Raw genomic sequence first — 17,649 nt, 5'->3', positions numbered from 1 at the left:
TTTGGCTGATAAATGCTGTGCACGTGTGCACACTTTAGCTAAGTGTTAAAACTGCTTGTACACATTGTTATCATTCCAGGGGGGAGTTTCACTCATTGCTAAAGTGCTGTTACCACAGCGGCTGAGGACCAAATATCCAAATATTCAAAGTGTTTTGGGAATTTCACCAGAGGGCCCACATTAGGAGAATCAAACTAGAGGGTGGGGGAACCGGATTTTAAGAGAATTTGAGAGCAAGTGGGGAAAGTGAAGTTAGAGGAGAAAGCTTCGCTTCTCTATCTCTTAATGACGACATAGCAGGACATGATAACAAAATGATGCGTTAGTCAGATAGAAGATTCCTGCAGATGAAAGTTCAGGTCTTCATTCAACCTTTCGCACTGGTTATCGGTTGATAATTGGACACGTGTTGGTTATTAGTGACAGTAAAGCGACCGGGACAGATAATCGGGATCCACATCAAACTATTGAGTCATTCAGTTGGTGCTGATACACAGACACGTTTACTTTATTAGGCTGTCATCAGCAAAAGTACACACAGCTGAGTCCAGGGCAAGGTACACACACAAACACACTCAGTCAGTCAGCTGGACACACACTAGAGGAGGGGGACGGTGGGGCCTGTGTGGTTTTAGTGTGATTTATAGTTTGTAGGCATCTGGTTTGGGCTTTAAGGGGAGGAGGGGACATCATCAAACTTTCCTCGAGCTTTAGGATCTGCTCATTAAGGGTTAAAACAGATGCACATCGTACTTTACAGAAGAATTACAGACAGGGAAGCACATTCCTCTCCTCCCTCTGTTAAATTAGCTGCTAACCGGTGATCAACACAGATGTCGAGGCTTACCGCTCGCTGTTCTGCCTGGCAACTGGCTAGTGTGCAGTGGACTGGATATTTCTTAAATCCCACTGGTTTTATTTTATTTTCTAACATTTAGATGTAGGGTTGCTGTGGCTCATTTTCAGTTGGTCTTGGAGTCATGTATCAGCCATTACTGGTACTCAGTATTAAATTAATAAGATATATTCCTCATTGTGATGAAGATGCTGGGATTATCGTTTTATGCTTGATTTAAACTTTCTTACGTTTCTAAAAAGCCAAACTGCTTTGCTGTTTAGCTTTCTTTGTGCTATGTTAGCTCTCATGCTAGCAGTTGCTACTGATGCTAGCAGTTGCTACTGAGGTGTAAAGTAGTAACTCAAACCAAAAGCACATAACTGAGCCAAATTTCATATGAGTGAATGCCTATTTAGTACATATTTAGTACATCAGGGAAAAATGTGCTTTTCCCTGATGGTTGGGAAATGGTTGCTGACAAAGATAGAGCTGGGTCAAAAACTTCCTTGTGATTGTTTTAGTCACCAACAAGCTACAATCTCCTGTAGTTTGCACTGAAGACGCCGATTTCTGTAAACACTCGCCAGCTATTTGCCAAATCTTGAAAAAGTGCAACTCAAGATGCAGAATCTCTGCCTTCAAAGTAAAAGTTGCGCCCTTTGAAAGATTCTGGTTGCAGCGGTAAGGCACAACTTTTATTTTGAAGGTGAACTTTTCTCAGTTTCATTCTGCAAGCAGTTGGTGACTGTTTTCAGACAAGTTGCCATCCTCCAAGCAAACTACTAGCAAAGCAATATCAGCAAATTCTACCAACATGTTGCCAACCGGTAGAGGAGTACACATTTTCCCTTAGCAACAGGTGGTTGCCAGAGGGTTCGCTGACTGGTCACTAGCCATATGTGAAGTAAACAGCTGTAAAGATATCAGTGTTATGGTCTGTCTCCACAGTGCTGTCTGCGTGCCACTTCTGGTGTAAAGTGAAGAAAGTCTTTAGCCTGTTGGCATTAATCTAACACAGTCACAGTCAATTTGAAACAGCTCAAACTCCAAAGTGTTTATCTAGCTCGTGTGTCCCAGTTTGGTGCTTTGTCTTCACCCCGTTTCCTTTGATGTGATCCTGATATATGAAAAATATTGTGCGGCTGCTGGCTGTGTTGTCTCTCTCTTTGGATGACAGGGAATTTCTGCGGACGGCACTGATGTCTCATCACAGCTCGAGACATTATCTGTCTTCATTTCCGCCTCCACTGACAGATTTCATCGCGACTTCAATTAAAAGATTGCGATCTGCGCCGTCAGCTGAGTCCTCTGCTTGTTTCTGCGTGTTACATTAGAAACATTATTATAAAAAATATGAGGGCAGCCTCTTTATTATCACCCCTGCTCCCTCAGATGAGTCAGTAACCTGCTGATTCTTGCTCTAGTTCTAGTGTAATCTCCCAATTTTCCCATTTTGGCTTCAGCTCTCGTGGTTGTTTCCCAGCTGGAGAGCGTCGGGTTACAGCCAGCCCTAAATTACACCTCTCTGTTGGGATGCAGGGGACAAAGAGGTTTCTGTTGTGCGTGATGAGCTACACCCGGCCAGTGACCTATGCTGCAGCCCAGTCTCACACACAACCATGACCACAAACTCCCACAGCAGAAATGACAGGGAGCTCATAAAGCCTCACTGTGTGCCTTTGGTGTGGTTCTGTTTTCAAGCAGGCGGAGTTGGACCTCTCCCATCTCCTGTTCTCCAGAAAGAGGATATATTTGTTTCTGAGCCTCTATGTTTTTTTATTGATATTTTTTAAACTAAACTTAAGGCAATAAAAGCTGATTATTTATTTATTTATTTTATTTAGTTTGTTTCAGTGTCATTGTGATATTGGGGTGGTATCAGATGTCCCATAAACCAGACCTTCTCTTGTAAACATGGATTTGCTCCGTATGTAATTACTCCTCCTCCCTGAAAGCTAAAAAAACACACCCACTGTTTTTTTAGGTTTTGTTTTTTTCGGTCCTTAATGTGATTTTAATGCTTTGTCACCCCCCTGTCTCACACAAACACACACACTTTTTTGTAGGAAGCAATATGCTGACATTATGCTAAAATAAACGCAGTCACATGGCTTAAGCTACTATGTTAGATGTGATTATGTTTAAGGTAATGAACCTCGTATCGTCAAAATTCTTAGTATGATAATCCTAAAATCTATACAAATCTAAAATTTGTGTAAAAGTACAAAAATACAGTTTAATTTCTATGTTTTAGGAATCTTGGTTCAGCAGATATAGCCTCACTACAGTTGCTGTGCATCTGCAAGCCACTTTTCAACCCACCTTCAACCCCAGATCTTTCTTTTCATGTTTTTCTGACTCTATCAAAGTCATGTATGTTGTCAGCGATGCCTGCTTTTACACTCTGACTCTCGCTGCTTGCTCGTGGTATACAAGCACAGGGAGGTCCCAGAACAAAGTCATACCGCCAAATATAAATCGCTGTAAATAGAAATGAGGATAGTCTTTGAACTGTAGCGTTATCATTATTATTTATATTTAAAATGACTATTATTACTGTAATTAACACCCAGATCTGTCAGTGTTTTATGTGTTTACTTGTTTAAAATGGTTTAAAGTAATAAGATGCCTCTTGGTAATGCTGCTGCTGCCAGGAGATGCTGGAATGAGGGTAAAGCTGTAAATGTTTGTCTACAGTGCGCACAGTTGTTCACGTTCTCTCTCTCTCTCTCTCTCTCTCTCTCTCTCTCTCTCACACACACACACACACACACACACACACACACACACACACACACACACACACAGTAATATATGTTGATATAATGGGTTGTTTCCACTTATATGCGCTGTTCTGGAGGTTAAAATAGAACCCACGGGTGTATAAATGTGTAAATATTTGTCTTCCCTCTTGAATAGATTCACGGTGTGCTGTCGCTGTTTGCATTGCACACACACACGCACACACACGCACACACACACGCACACACACGCACACACACAGTGAAATGACCTCTGTATGCTGCCCTATAAGGGCCGTCCTCAAGCCTCTGTGTTTGTGCATGTGGGAGAAAATGCTAGAAGTTAAGCTCTCTCTTTCTCAGACTGTAATCGAAGCCGCATGCTTGGCATTTGGTCGTCCACCTTCCTCCTCTTTCCTCGTTTCCTGCATCTTGATTTCACTCTCTCTTTATCCCTCTTCTCATTCATGTATACATCTTTTTTTGTTGTCTGTTTTGTTGTTTTATAACAGTTTGTCCAAACCATCGGTGTCGTAATAGGTTGTTTTCCTCGTCTTGCTCTTCACGTGTCTCTAATTTAAATGGTTTTCTTCTCTCACACTGGCCAAGTCCCATGTAGCTGAAACTGCAATTGGAAACCTGCTTCTTATTTTGTGTCCCAGCAGAACTTGAAGTTGCATCACAAATGTTTTTGAAGCAGCGAGTTCAAGCGAGGACAGGGCTGGAAAAATGTAGCTTTGAGTTTGAAATGTATGCGATCCCTGAGGGTAACTGTACATCATTTCTGTTTCTTAAAAGAATGATACAATGATATATAAGAGCGATAAAACATCTCAAATAGAAAGCGTAGCAGACAGTAACACCACAAGGAGATAAACATGTACAGAAGTTCATCAGTGACAAAACTGCAGGGGATTTAGGATTTAAAAGTAAGAAAAAGACGTGTTTGTCAAAATAAATCACATGTTTGTACATGCCTGTGTACTCCTAGTGCCAATTCCAGAAAAGAAAAGAGAAACAAGCGTTACCCACGGGAGGCAACACAAGAGGAAAAGAGTTACCCACCTACTCGGGTACTTATGTTTTTTGCCAGTTTTTCCCCCAAACTGAATATGACGAGTTAATAAATCAATCTAAAAAGGACGAAAAACTGCACACATGATAAAAGTAATGGCCTATATTTTTTCATAATCTTTGTAATCTTAATTTCCTCTTAGCAATTTTTATGCATTGAATAAGTGTTTTGCTAACATATAAATCAGGCCTGCCTGCTTTCATAGCCCGGCTCGATAACTGTGACAGGGGATGGGAGACCTTAAAAAACACAAGATTATTTCCAGATTAAACTGCTTTAAATAGCTTTTATTTATGAGTGAGTGAGTGAGTAAGGGTAGAGCGTGGATGAATATCACTGTAAGTGTGCTGCAGAACTGAGGGGAGGAGGGAGCTTTTCCAGCCGAGCTCAGTGCGGAACAAAACAGAGGCACCAAGGGTAGACTATATTCAAACAGACTTACAGTAACTTTATTACCAGTTACTTTATTTTATATTGAATGAAAGTAATGCAGTTTTATCTTATTTCACAATTTAGTTTGGCTGAAACGATAACTGCCTCCATGCCGGCGACTGCTGTAGCAGGACGAATGATGTTTTCTGAATCCTGGCACCGACTCAGAAATGAACGACATTATAACGTTCTGCAAATGTTCTGCAAAAACACTTTAACTACATGGTATAATAACTTCAGAACAGAACATTGTGATTCTATTTCACTTTTGAATCGGTGATATCCACCTTTTAAAGTTTGTGGCTTCTTGGCATCGACGTCCATATTTGAACCCGTGTACACTTCCATTTCTGTTAAATTGCTTCAATTATCCCTTCATACATGTACATGTAGTGTTTCTGGACAGACCGGATATAAACTGGTTGGTGGTTTTTCTAGAAACATTATACAACATTTGTTGTATAATAGCGACTGCAAAGTGAGGACTTCATGGTTTTATCTACTGTTTATTGCTTTAAACTGAGTATGTTTGGGTTTATCTGATAGGATAAGACATCAATGTTCTGTTTTCCTTTGTCTTGGGGACCAAAACTGTTGAACTTGGAGGTCTAGTCTGCATGTTTTCTGCATGCTGAGAGGAGCAGAGGAAGGCCTAATCTCCAGCATACTTTGCTTTGGCTGCCTTTTGTTTATTAAAGTCATAACAGCCAATCACAGGGGGGAGATCTACACATGCTCACCTGCCTAAGAGATAAGGAATGTGATGATGGGGGATCAAAGGCTGGGAGGAAGAGGGCTTGTCTGCAAACTTCTGTATGTGTTTGGTAAATGTGTCACCACACTGAGAATCAAACACACACTGAAAGAGAAGCTGTGATTAGTGGGGGAGAGGTTTGAGTATTTGATTGGCTGCTTTAGTCTTCTCTGAGGGAGAGCTGAGGGAAACCTCAAGGCAAGGTGCCAATAAAGAGTTTAATAGTCTGTAATTACAGACTGACGGTCGTAGGCTCCCGACGATGTGGCTTTATGTAATTATCTGTCTGATTCCTCCTGCATGTCTGTGACAGGAGTTCAAATTAAACATCCTCTGAAAATTCATAGTGCTTTATTTCTCCTCCCTGCAGCACTTCTCCGAGCTGCTGGACGACCTCTCCCAGGATGCTTTGCTGGGTCAGCTGCTCAGCGACCCCTTCCTCTCCGGGGGGAGAGACTCGGTGGAGTCCATGGAGGAAGACGACGACGCCGACCTGTCCCCGTCTTCCCCTCTTCCGCCCCACATCACCGCTGAGCACAGCTACTCGCTGTGCGGTGACAGCCGACCCCAGTCACCCCTGTCACACCTGACCGGAGAGCACGGCAGCGAAGCAGGTGAGATGCCAACACAAAGATTGTGACTTTAAAGGACAACCAATCAAAAGCACCGGGGTGCTTGTCCTCAAGCTCACAGTGATTATTAATCACAGTTGTTGGTTTTAAAGACTTTTTATTTTTTGATACAAATCCTATCGCTGGGATTAAAAGTGTAGTTAAAATGAACTTCACTGGGAGAAAGTGGAGTCTCGCTGGTCTGGCCCACTTAAATTCAAAATATGTGGCTCGTGATGTAAAATCCCTGCTTTGATTCTCACGTCATCACACTGAGAATCAGACTAGAATCAGAAGAAGAAAGAATAAAAGACAGAAAACAGTCAAACAGCATCTTACCACTAAATCTGCTTTATCAAGGCTTTTATAGCTTTTATTGTGAAAGGACTTTAAACAAAAGTTAAAACTCAAAAGTTAAGATTGCTAATGAAGCATTAATGCTCTATAAACCAGTATTTGTTACCCGTTACCGTAATATTTATGGAGCTGCTCTGCTACTGTTGTTGGTAAGTGTTGGTATTATTGTGTGCAGTGGTAGATAAACCTTAATCTAATCTAATCTCATTGGTAAAGAGCACTAACAGGAGCACGCTTTGCCTCCTCTGCAGCTGAGTCCGATGGCGATTCAGCCGAGTGGCCTATGGAGCAGGAGGAAGCCATTGAGAGCCTCCTGTGTGAGACTCCCTCCCTGCTCCCCACGCTCTCCCTCTCTCTGGCCACCAGTGAGGGGTCCCAAACGTCCGAGGGTTCGGCCCTGGCCCCTGCTGCCACCTCGGTTCAGGTCACAGTGAACCAGAGCAAAGTCATCAAGGTGAGAAACGATGGTTAAATCAGATATTTGTGCTCTTTTCTTCTTCTTTTTAATGTTTGTAACATTTTAACACCTCCTGTTTGTCTTTTCCTCTGTTTGAAGATAAAGGAGGAGAAAATCAGCCCTAAAATTAAACTGGAGCCTCATGAAGTGGACCAGTTCCTCAATCTCTCACCAAAAGGTCAGTTCTTTCCTCTCCTCTCTTTCCACTTGCTGCACTTCTGTAATGGTGTGCTACGAGGACCCCTGCTGGTGATTTGTTTAAATACCTCACAGCTGAGTTTGAAAACCCCTGAGCATCAAAAATGGTTTCTAAATTTAAATTTTTATAATTTTTCTCTGTTTTCTCTGAGACTGAATGAATAGCTAACAATCCAGCCGCTGTGTTTTAGGTCTGGAGTCTCTACAGATGCCTCCCACTCCCCCGAGTTCCCACAGCAGTGACTCAGAGGGCAGCCAAAGCCCCGTTCACGCCCTGCCTGGCCTCTCCTGCCCCACATCCCCCACCAGCCCCCCTCCATCCCAGGCTGGCCTGAAGGTGTCACCACGAGGTGCTTCGTCCTCCCTCTCCAACTCGCCTCTGCTCACCGCTCCTCATGTAAGATTAAAGGAAATTTTAAAAGCCCATCAAACCTCAAAGAGAGCAGAATAGCAGAGTAACGTGTTTCCAGCTGATGTAATTAAAATAACTGGGTTTTTTTGCATAATTTTCCTGCTGTTTTTGCTCTGCAATCCATGAATATTACTGGACTTTCCACCTTTTCCACTCCTTTCACATCCCTTCTACAACCTAATGTATATGTGCAGACTATCGTGCCAAAAAAGAAGTTATAGTGTAAAATTCACAAGCATTTTTTAGACACCCTCCCTCTTTACAAAGTTGTAAACAATGTTTACGTTTATTTGTTGTTTCCTGTAGAAACTGCAGGGTTCTGGGCCGCTGATCCTGACCGAGGAAGAGCGCCGCACGCTGGTGGCCGAAGGTTACCCTGTTCCCAACAAACTCCCGCTCACCAAAGCTGAGGAGAAGGCACTTAAGAAGATCCGCAGGAAGATCAAGAACAAGGTGCCGATGTAGAGCACAGTTCGTATTTTGGATGATCTGAGCAAGCATCCGTGATCATCCGTAAAGAGTCTAAAAGACTAGGAATATGTTTACTGCAAGTTAGAACAAAATAGTTAACAAAAAACAAGAAAATATTTGTCATGTCAGGCGAATTTCTGATTTTTCTACTTTTTCTGATTCTGTTTCCTTCACCATCTCTCAGATTTCAGCTCAAGAGAGTCGCAGGAAGAAGAAGGAGTACATGGATGCTCTGGAGAAGAAGTAAGTCCTTCTTTTTTCCTCTTTCATGTGAAAAACAATGTCAGGATCACTACAAATAGCAAACAGCTATTAATGCTGCATAAACTTTAGTGTCCCCTTTTAGAAAAAATGCTAGGTCATCTAAAGTATCCACATTCAAACATCATCAGGGTGAATCTCGGCATTACCGAGGTGTGCAGAGTGAAAGCAGCTGTTCTTAAACTACAAATAAATCACGCTAGAGTCAGAACAGGGAGAAAGTGGTGCTGATGAATGAACGGCGTTCAGTCACTGACCCTGCAGTACTGCTGTCTGACCACAGGGTGGAGACCTGCTCCAACGAAAACAGCGAGCTGCGCAGGAAAGTGGAGACTCTGGAGTGTACAAACAAGTAAGAGCAGCACACACGGACTCACAGTCTTAACCTCGTATAGGATTGATTTAATGCACAGTAACGGACCCATTTTAGATCCTTAACTTCTGAAACTACATAAAAATATAAAATTACCACATAGAAGTTAATTATTTCCTGCAAGATGCTTTTAAATTGCCCCTATTGGTCAAACATCAAATTCTCCCTCCTCTTTTGGCCTAAGGTAGGTAAGTAAACTGTCTTCACGAAGCACTTCCAGCAGTTCCAACGAGGAATTTTTCCGAATTAGAGAACGCGAGCACAAAAACAAAAGGATAACTGAGGTGGTAGTCCAGTTATTTGGGCTCTTTACAGATTCAGCCTCTGTCAGTGGCGACACAGATGAGTGAGCGACAGAGGCGATGACAAGTGTGTCATAAAGACTCTGGGATGGTGACAATCAAAACACCAGGAAAGTCATGAGGGAGGACGGGTTCACACCTAAAAATGTCCCTCCCTGGGCGCATGCTGGATTTAACACATCCTTGGGGATTTGGCTTTTTTTCCCTCTCCCTCTGTCTTTGTGAATCTCTAAAGGCATCTGTTTTTATATCACGCAGTGCAGCTGAGAAAAGCACGGAGAATGAGTGGGGAAACACTGACTCGCTTTTATTATTTGCAAATAGAGCTGAATCAAAAGCTCCCCGTGGATGTGTTCAGCTGCAATTTTGCATCCATGCATAATCATGAGGCTATTTTAATGTGAAATGCTCACCCTGCATCAGATAGACAGCGCTGTTTGCTCTCGTTATGCATGGATGAACCGTGCGTGCACCCACTGAGTGCACTGTGTTAAGTATAGCTGCCTGGAACACAGCTGTTCTGGGGCTTGTTTTGCACTCAGTGGTTAAAGTGGGCTTTGCTGTCAGTGTCAAAAACTTAATGAACCAGTTGCATGCGTGGTGTGTGTGTGTTTTTTATTCTGGGACACCTGGACAGCCAGCTTATGTTGTCGTTAAGCTCAGTTCCTTATTTAATGAAGCAAACGAGAAAGAAAAATTTCAGAAAAATGTTTGACTTGTGCAAAAATAAACAGCAGATTCTTCACTAAAGTGCAAATTCTGGATTTTACAATAAGGATGCTGATGTAATTTACTGCGATATCATTCACATTAACATGCAGAATGTGTGGGCGCACAATTCAATGAGTTTGCATAACTTTTATAGACTGTATATAAAAGATGGAAGCCACCATGAAGTCACCCAGTGGGTTTGTACTCTGTATTTTGAAGCTTGCCACCTTGTTGTTTTCAGTGCCATTAAGGCAATTCTTTCAAAAAAGCTCAAACAACACAAACAAAGAAGAGTGGTACAGTTAAGCATCTCCGATTAGCAAATATGAGGCCCGGTACACAACTACAGCTCCCCCTATCTGTCAATCACAGCAGCCAATATCTGGATAAATAATATTTATAAAATAAAAACACCACCATGCACTTATGGTGGGGGTAATGAATGGGGATGGGGGTGGGGGAGGGAGACTATCAATCGAACCCCAAATTGTAAAACATGCTTATTACTACTGTAAAATGGACATTTTAACATGTAAGTCTATGGGATCTGACTCACTTTGGAAGTCGGCCTCAAGTGGCCAGATGAGGAACTGCAGCTTTCTGATGCTTCCACAGTGGCTTCATTTTTCAGTCCTGGAGATGGCAGTACAGAAGAGTCTGCAAACCTGTTCAGATTACAACAATGTTTTTTTGTTTTTCTAAACAAAACAGAACAAATCAGCACACACATAACAACTAACAATGTCTTTGCATGTTAAAAAATTAATAAAGAAACAAAAGTTAAAAAAAAATATGGAGAAAGGTTGTTCAATGAATAGACATTGTGTGTCTGAAATGATAAGCTGATCCTTTCTCCCCTGAGAAATTAAATTTTAAGCTTTATTTTAAAAATATCTCATGGATCGTGTCATGTCAGTGCGTTCTAAGCTGTTTGCTTTCATTTCACACTTACATTCAGTTACACTTACACTGAGTGTAGAGACAGAAACAGCTGACAAAAAACATCAAGGTAGGAAATTTAAAAATAATCATAGAAAACCAACAGATTTAAAGGATCGAGGTTAACTGGGTTAGCCGTGTCAGGTATTATGTTGTGTGTTTTTAGCTCTATTGTTGGTTTCTGGTCACGAGTTCTAGCTTAGACACATTGTGTAGTTGTTTTTTTTGTTTTTTTTGTATAGCTAACCCTCTTACCACTTTGTAAAGAGAGGCTTTAGAAACTGGGCTCACACTTTGGTGTCCCGTGGTGCGAACGCCGTTTCCAGCACTTTGACAAAACTGAGAAAATGTTCGAGGCAGTCTTCAGTGTTGACACACAGATCACAGACCCACAAACAACTCTAAGCCAGGAGTCGGTGTGTTTTGTGGTCACCGAGTTCAAAAATGAGTCGGAAGAAATGTAAAGTGAGGCAGGTGTTTTATTGTGCTAAGCTGTAATGGTTTGCACTGTCTTTACGCGATACATTAAATGCAGATTGTCTATATGGTGAAAAAAGCATGCACGATGCACTCAGGTGTGTGTGTGTAACCTCTGTGTGTGTGTGTGTGTGTTTCTCCACAGGTCTCTCCTGCAGCAGCTGCAGTCTCTCAAGGCAGCCGTGGCAGGAAAAGTTTCCAAGTCCTGCAGGATGGTTGGCACCCAGACATCATCATGCTTAATGGTACGTGTGTGTGTGTGTGTGTGTGTGTGTGTGTGTGTGTGTGTGTGTGTGTGTATTAACAGAGATTGTGCTGATGAAACATTGATTAAAATATTGAATTAGAAACATCTGCTCCCATCGTTCATTAGCAGCGTAGCATTATGTGTGATTCATAATTTATTTGCCTCTCCCTCCCCTCTCTCCACCCTTCTTCTTCTTCTTCTCTTTGTGTTTGTCTCTCTGTAGGTGGTTGTGTTGTGTTTCGCGCTGTTTTCGGGGAGTTTTTATCCCAGCAGCTTTACGCCACGCTCCACCATCACTGAAACGGGCCTCGCTTCCAAACAGCTGGATGTCAAAGAGTCCTACACAGCTACAGGTAGTCACACTCACCAACCCGCACTCTATACACATGTTTAATACACCTTACTCAGCGTAGTTACAGCGTGATTTAGCCTAATCACATGCCTAACGTAAATGCAAAAATATAGTATTGTTGGGACGGTTAAATATTAATGTAAATATGAGAGGAAAGTATGAATATATTGTACTTGACATAGTCGGGTTTTCTGCATGAAAACAAAATAAAACTGAACAAAACAGCAAAATATGAACACAAATAAATACCCCAGATGTTTTTCAAAGATGTTTGCTAAACAGCTTTTTGCTGGCAGGGCAGATAGATGACCTCAGATGAACTTTAGAAAAGTTGATGGCATTTTGTGTTCCTGACTTTTTCCTGCTTCCATCAAAAACATACAATTGTACATTTGTCCAACGGCTCTCAGAGGCAGAGTATCACCATGGTTACGCTGATACTTTGATTACACAGAAATGTTTGCATTTTCCGTATGAAGCCGTATATTCATGCGTGTGGAGCTGAGACGAGTGTGGACACACACCCACAGTTCGAGTCACCTTTCCTGGTCATTTCAGCTTAAGTGACCTGCCCTGCTGTTTCCATTGTAATGAATCATTAGTTCCCAGCTATTAAACTTTGGTGGTCCATTATAACATTGCTGCTAATCAGATGCCTCCTACAGCTACAGAGACTGATTAGTGGCGTTGACCTTTCACTGCATCCTCTCTGCTTCCTCCCACATGCACGCACTTTTTCTTTTGTAAGAGAAACCAGATATAATTTTCTTAACAATCAATTTCAGTTTCCTCTCCCATCCTGCCCACATGCACACACACTCACACACACAAACCCACAGGCTGCACAGTCTTTTCACCAGGCAGACAATAACATGTGGTGCTACACAGTTATAAAGTGTGTGTGGGCTGGTGTGTGAGTGAGTGTGGAACTAAAAATGATTTTCCTGACACCACACAGTCATACTTTCTCCTCACAAAAATTAGGCACTAATAAGCACTTATCCCCAACTTTTAGTTAAGTCGAGGAGTCTGTTATCGACTTTCGAAGACGAACAGCCGCACCTCCTCGGCCTGGGTGGTGAATATCCCGACCAATGGGAGGACACGCCAGCCGTCGTGATGGCAGCGTGGCGCCGCTCAGAGCAGCAGAAACTCGGGGTTGAGCCCACCAGGATGGAAACACACCCACCTTTCAGGAATAAAAGCAACGACACACAGACGTCAAAAAACCTGCTCCTTCACCTGCACAGGTAAACACACAGCACGATGAGGAGTACTCGGATGATGATGATGATGATGATGATGATGATGATGGTACTGGGAGTAAACAGAATACCTGAACTCGATCAAAAGAAAGAGTTCACCCACTTTAACTTTCTCGATAAGATTAAAACCTCACTTTTCTCACAGATTTACCATAGATACAATTTTAATTATGATGCTCGTGAAAACGCAGATAACCATGACCTGTAATAACTAACACTACCTCCTCTGAGCACACTGGGAGTCTTGTTTTAATCACAAATCTTACTCCTCTGCATTTAACCCATTCACCCAGTGAAGCAGTGGGCAGCCATAGCGCCCGAGGAGCAGTGTGTAGGGACGGTACCTTGCTCAGGGGTACCTCAGGGTAGCCGATCAGTGGAGTCGAAGCCCGACCTTCCGATCATGGGGCAACCACTCTACCTACTGAGCTATCCCTGCCCTAAGCACATTGAGTTTAGGTAGAATGAAAGTGCTATATAAGTTAAAATTAACATCAGCCTCTATATCCAGGCAGGTTAGCACAGCCAAACATCGATCCGCCCACCATTATTCAACAGTCTGACATAAAGCCAGGTCATTAGTCCTCAGCTGCTAACCCACTTTTGGTTCATTAAATATATTTAGGTTGGGTTTTGGTTATTGTAGTTTTGTTTACTAATCTTAGTTTAGTGGAGAAGTCTGAATCCAGCGGCGCGGTTGTGTTGTGTGGCCTTCGTCTCCGCGCTGTTTATAACCCAGTCAGACACCTCAGGTCATCAGGTGCAGATCTTTTCAGTGTTCGTAGAATCAGACCCAAGTGTGCTGAGGGGGCCTTCAGTGACTGTGGTCCTGTTCTTTGGAACAAGCTGCCTGCTGACCTGAGATCAATCATCTGTGCTGACATTCAAAAACAGACTCGGAGCCTTTCTGCTCACAAAGACCTACACTCAATACCCGTGTGTGTGTGTTTTCATGTATTATTGTGCTGCTTTCACTGCTTTAAGCCACTGAAAACCTACACAGGTTTTTGTGTTTGTATTTTCTGTTAAGCGCATTGAGTTTAGGTAGAATGAAATGTGCTATATAAGTTAAAATTGACATTTTTTGTTTGTTGTTGCGGGGGCTCCCATCCGCCTTAGTTATAGACCATCTTTGTATGTTTGGATGGTTAAGCGTTTGCTGAGGTGCAGCAGAGTTTTGGCGTCTTATATGTTGGCTTCCTTTGAGCCTGACACAGAGAAGACTTTATTGTAGTGAACTGAATCTCATCCAGTTGTTCTGTGTCTCTCAGGTCTCTGGAGCAGAGGACGAACGAGAGCAGAAGTAAAGTGATAGAGCTGGAGAGAACAGTCAACGAGACTTCCTGAGATTTAAATTCACACCAAAAAAAACCCCAATCCTTCCTCCTTTACTCCCCACGATGACCTTTGACCCCTCTCTGGAGCATGGTTCAGTGTCCTGGAGCAAACCTCATATAGAAGCTTCCACTGCTGATATTTTAAGGTCATTCTTTTTAATGCCATCTCTGCTTAATCAGATACACTGTAATGGTAGGAATAAAAAAAGAGTAGAGGGGCACTGGTTGCCTTAATTTCTGAACTAAAGTTGCACTGAATAGTTTTTCACAAGTCAACTTACCAGTTGTAGTTGTTTTAATTGATCCGGCTCGAGACACTGTGTTTAAAAATCACACTTAGAGAATTTCAAAGAGAGTGTGGCATTTATTCGAGGGGTAATTATATTAAAATATGACATGTGAGGCTTTTTACAGGACACTGATGAGAACCGTTTATATTTATAGACGCTTTTGTTGATGTTTTTTTTTTCAAAATTTATTGCTCTTTATTGCTATTAAATGTTTTTATTTCATTCCAGTAATGCGTACAGCCCATTTTTATACTTGTTTGTGTTCATACTGTGTTTTGTCTTTTTATTTTTATTGTACTCTTTTTATATATTCTTTTTTTTTCTTTTCGAGGGCCTAGCTTGGGGTTCCTGCACTCGTGTAACATTTTTGACTGGGTTAAAACAATATATTCAATCTACACTCACATTCTTTCTATTTCCTCAAGGAAATACTGACTGAAATGTTCAAACCCAACCTGAAGTGGGTTATTCTCGTTCATATTTGGCACGTGGGGACCCCGTTAGCTGGTCTTCGGTTCTTTTTGTACGACAGTCACCGTGTGCCAGTCAGAAGCTGATATTTGAGACGTGGTTTCCTGCAAAATTATTTTATTTTTGTTCCTTTATAGGTCACGTTTGCCCATTTGACCTCAAAATGCAAAGAGCTAACTGAGATGATTGATACCACTGTCATACCTGCATGATTAATATTGAGCTTGAGCTAAGCTAACTGCTTCTTATTTACTGTTTAGACACTGCTGGCCTCATTCTGGCGCTGAGCATTGTCTAGTGAGGTTTTAGCATACTTCGAAAAGTTTAGCTCATCTGAAAGTGGCTATGAATGGTATCGATCTCATCAGACTCTTGGTGTAAAATCAGATTGGAATAGAAAAAAACAACAGCATGTGATTGGACATTTAAGTTGAAACCACGGATTCAGTTTCTGTATCATGTTTTTTTGTTTTTATCTTAAATCCTGCAACACTTTTGCCTTGCACACTTTAGCTGTCAGCTCCAGGAGTCTTTTACAGCTATTTTACAGCATTTGCCAAAAATATTTCTTTCGAGAAATGGGGAAAAAAAAGTTTATATTTTTGTAAATATGAGTTGTTAATAAATGAGAACGTCTAAATGTGTCTGGGATCTGTAGTTTGTGAACCAATCCATTATTCATTCTGACTCTATTTTGGGCTCTGTGCTGTTGATAAATTATGAACGTAAGACGTCTTAGCCGCAGGCTTTGTCCTGACTTTCTGTTTAGCTTAATTCCAGATCACAGTGACTTTAAAGTGTCTTAACTGTCCACCTCAAGTGTGTTACACATAGGTTTTAAATGTCTGAGCTTTGCTGCCGTCAGCTGTATGATACCAATCAGTAACAGAAGCTTTTTAAATTAAAGTTAACCCCAGAACCCGTGGTAATTTACAGCTCAGGATTAAAAACAACAGTTTTTGACCAAATCTACAGACTGTAAAGCCAAAATATGCATTTGAAGCTTTGTCAATATCAAGAAATGGATTTGTCAGCTTTCAATGACGCTCTTTACACATTTCTCACTGCCAGAACAGAAAGATCATCAGAGACTCGAGATGAGCACGCTGCCCTTTTGTTACGCCAGAAAACTTTTTTCCAAATAAAATTGAATTTCCTCGCTGCTTCTGTGTAAAACCAGCCTTTCTGTCTTTATGCTTTCAAACAAATAAAGTATTTTCCTTAGTAAAAGCATAATATTCACGAGTTTGTGTGTTCATTTGTTCGTTCTTTTTCAGTCTCTCATGTCGACGGTGTCATTCCTTTAAGTCAAGAGTCATTGTGTTTTACCTCTCTTGCAGAAAGTGTGCTGTGATAAGTGTTTGCATGGTATAAATATTCTGTACCACCTCAACCAGTTTGATCACAGCCGTATTACCGAATCTAGAACCAGACTAACATATTGGTTGACTGATGCTGATGCTAATTCTGGGCTATTGCCAGTAACTTACTCAGTATTTACTGTATGCTGTACAATATTTACTGATTTAATGAAGTTGACTTATAAAACACAAAGTAATGAATGGATGTGGTAATTAAGAAAAGGTATCATCACTTATTTAGCTCCATAGTGAGTTGCACAAAGATACAGTTTTAGTAAGTTTTTTCTGTCCACCACCAGGAATTTTCAATTAAATAATCAAGATTTGAATAAAGTGCAGACATTCCGTTTTAATTCAATCTGAACCAAATATTTTACATTCATTGTTTAGGAATGACAATTATTTTTATACACAGTCATATCAAACGCTGAAAAATAATTGAACAGTTGACTGTCAAGCAGTTTAATGACCAGGTGAGGCCTGTCCCCCTGTTATTTCATGACAAATGAAAGATTTGTTCCATTTGAAGCTATTTCAAAGTGTTGCATTTGCATTTTATGGCTTTTGATTGTTATATTTTAAACATGAGGTCCAACAAGATGTCAGTGCACATGAAGGAGCCTGAAGGAGTAGCCAAACAATCAAGCAGCAATCTGGTTCATTCAAAACAACTGGGCATCTCAGCAACAGCAAAAGACAACAGAAGAAAAGTGCACGATGCAAGAAATATTTATGGTTAAGGAAACTAACTTTACAAATCAATATAACCAAGTCAGAAACACGCTCAAGGAGGTAGGTGTGAGCGTTTACAACAAGGTGCAAACCACTGGTTAGACTCAAGAACAAGAAGGTCAGACTTTAAAAGAAACCATCTACAAGAGCTGGAAAAAACCCAATAAAAGCATCCTTTGAACAGA

The 17,649-nt window shown here is 41.4% G+C and overlaps 1 protein-coding gene across 1 annotated transcript in view; it reads left to right on the top strand.

Moving 5' to 3' along the window:
* The window catches only part of creb3l2 (cAMP responsive element binding protein 3-like 2), a 41,220-nt gene extending 24,686 nt beyond the window's left edge, over nt 1-16,534 (top strand). The window contains exons 2-12 of the mRNA XM_085436728.1: nt 6,211-6,454; nt 7,060-7,262; nt 7,365-7,443; nt 7,655-7,860; nt 8,182-8,328; nt 8,531-8,589; nt 8,891-8,959; nt 11,555-11,654; nt 11,880-12,009; nt 13,024-13,258; nt 14,545-16,534. Of these exons, the coding sequence (XP_085292854.1) occupies nt 6,211-6,454; nt 7,060-7,262; nt 7,365-7,443; nt 7,655-7,860; nt 8,182-8,328; nt 8,531-8,589; nt 8,891-8,959; nt 11,555-11,654; nt 11,880-12,009; nt 13,024-13,258; nt 14,545-14,620 (1,548 nt within the window). The 3' untranslated portion in view covers nt 14,621-16,534. The remainder of the gene's footprint in view (nt 1-6,210; nt 6,455-7,059; nt 7,263-7,364; nt 7,444-7,654; nt 7,861-8,181; nt 8,329-8,530; nt 8,590-8,890; nt 8,960-11,554; nt 11,655-11,879; nt 12,010-13,023; nt 13,259-14,544) is intronic.
* Nucleotides 16,535-17,649: the final 1,115 nt, after the last annotated feature.

This window comes from Copadichromis virginalis, linkage group LG17, assembly GCF_057382275.1.
Source record: "Copadichromis virginalis isolate Kocher_CV1m ecotype Utaka linkage group LG17, C_Virginalis_male_GT1.1, whole genome shotgun sequence".
Taxonomy (NCBI): Eukaryota; Metazoa; Chordata; class Actinopteri; order Cichliformes; family Cichlidae; genus Copadichromis; species Copadichromis virginalis.
Note: the sequence above shows the minus strand (reverse complement) of the source record. Positions and strands in the feature narration are given on the sequence as shown.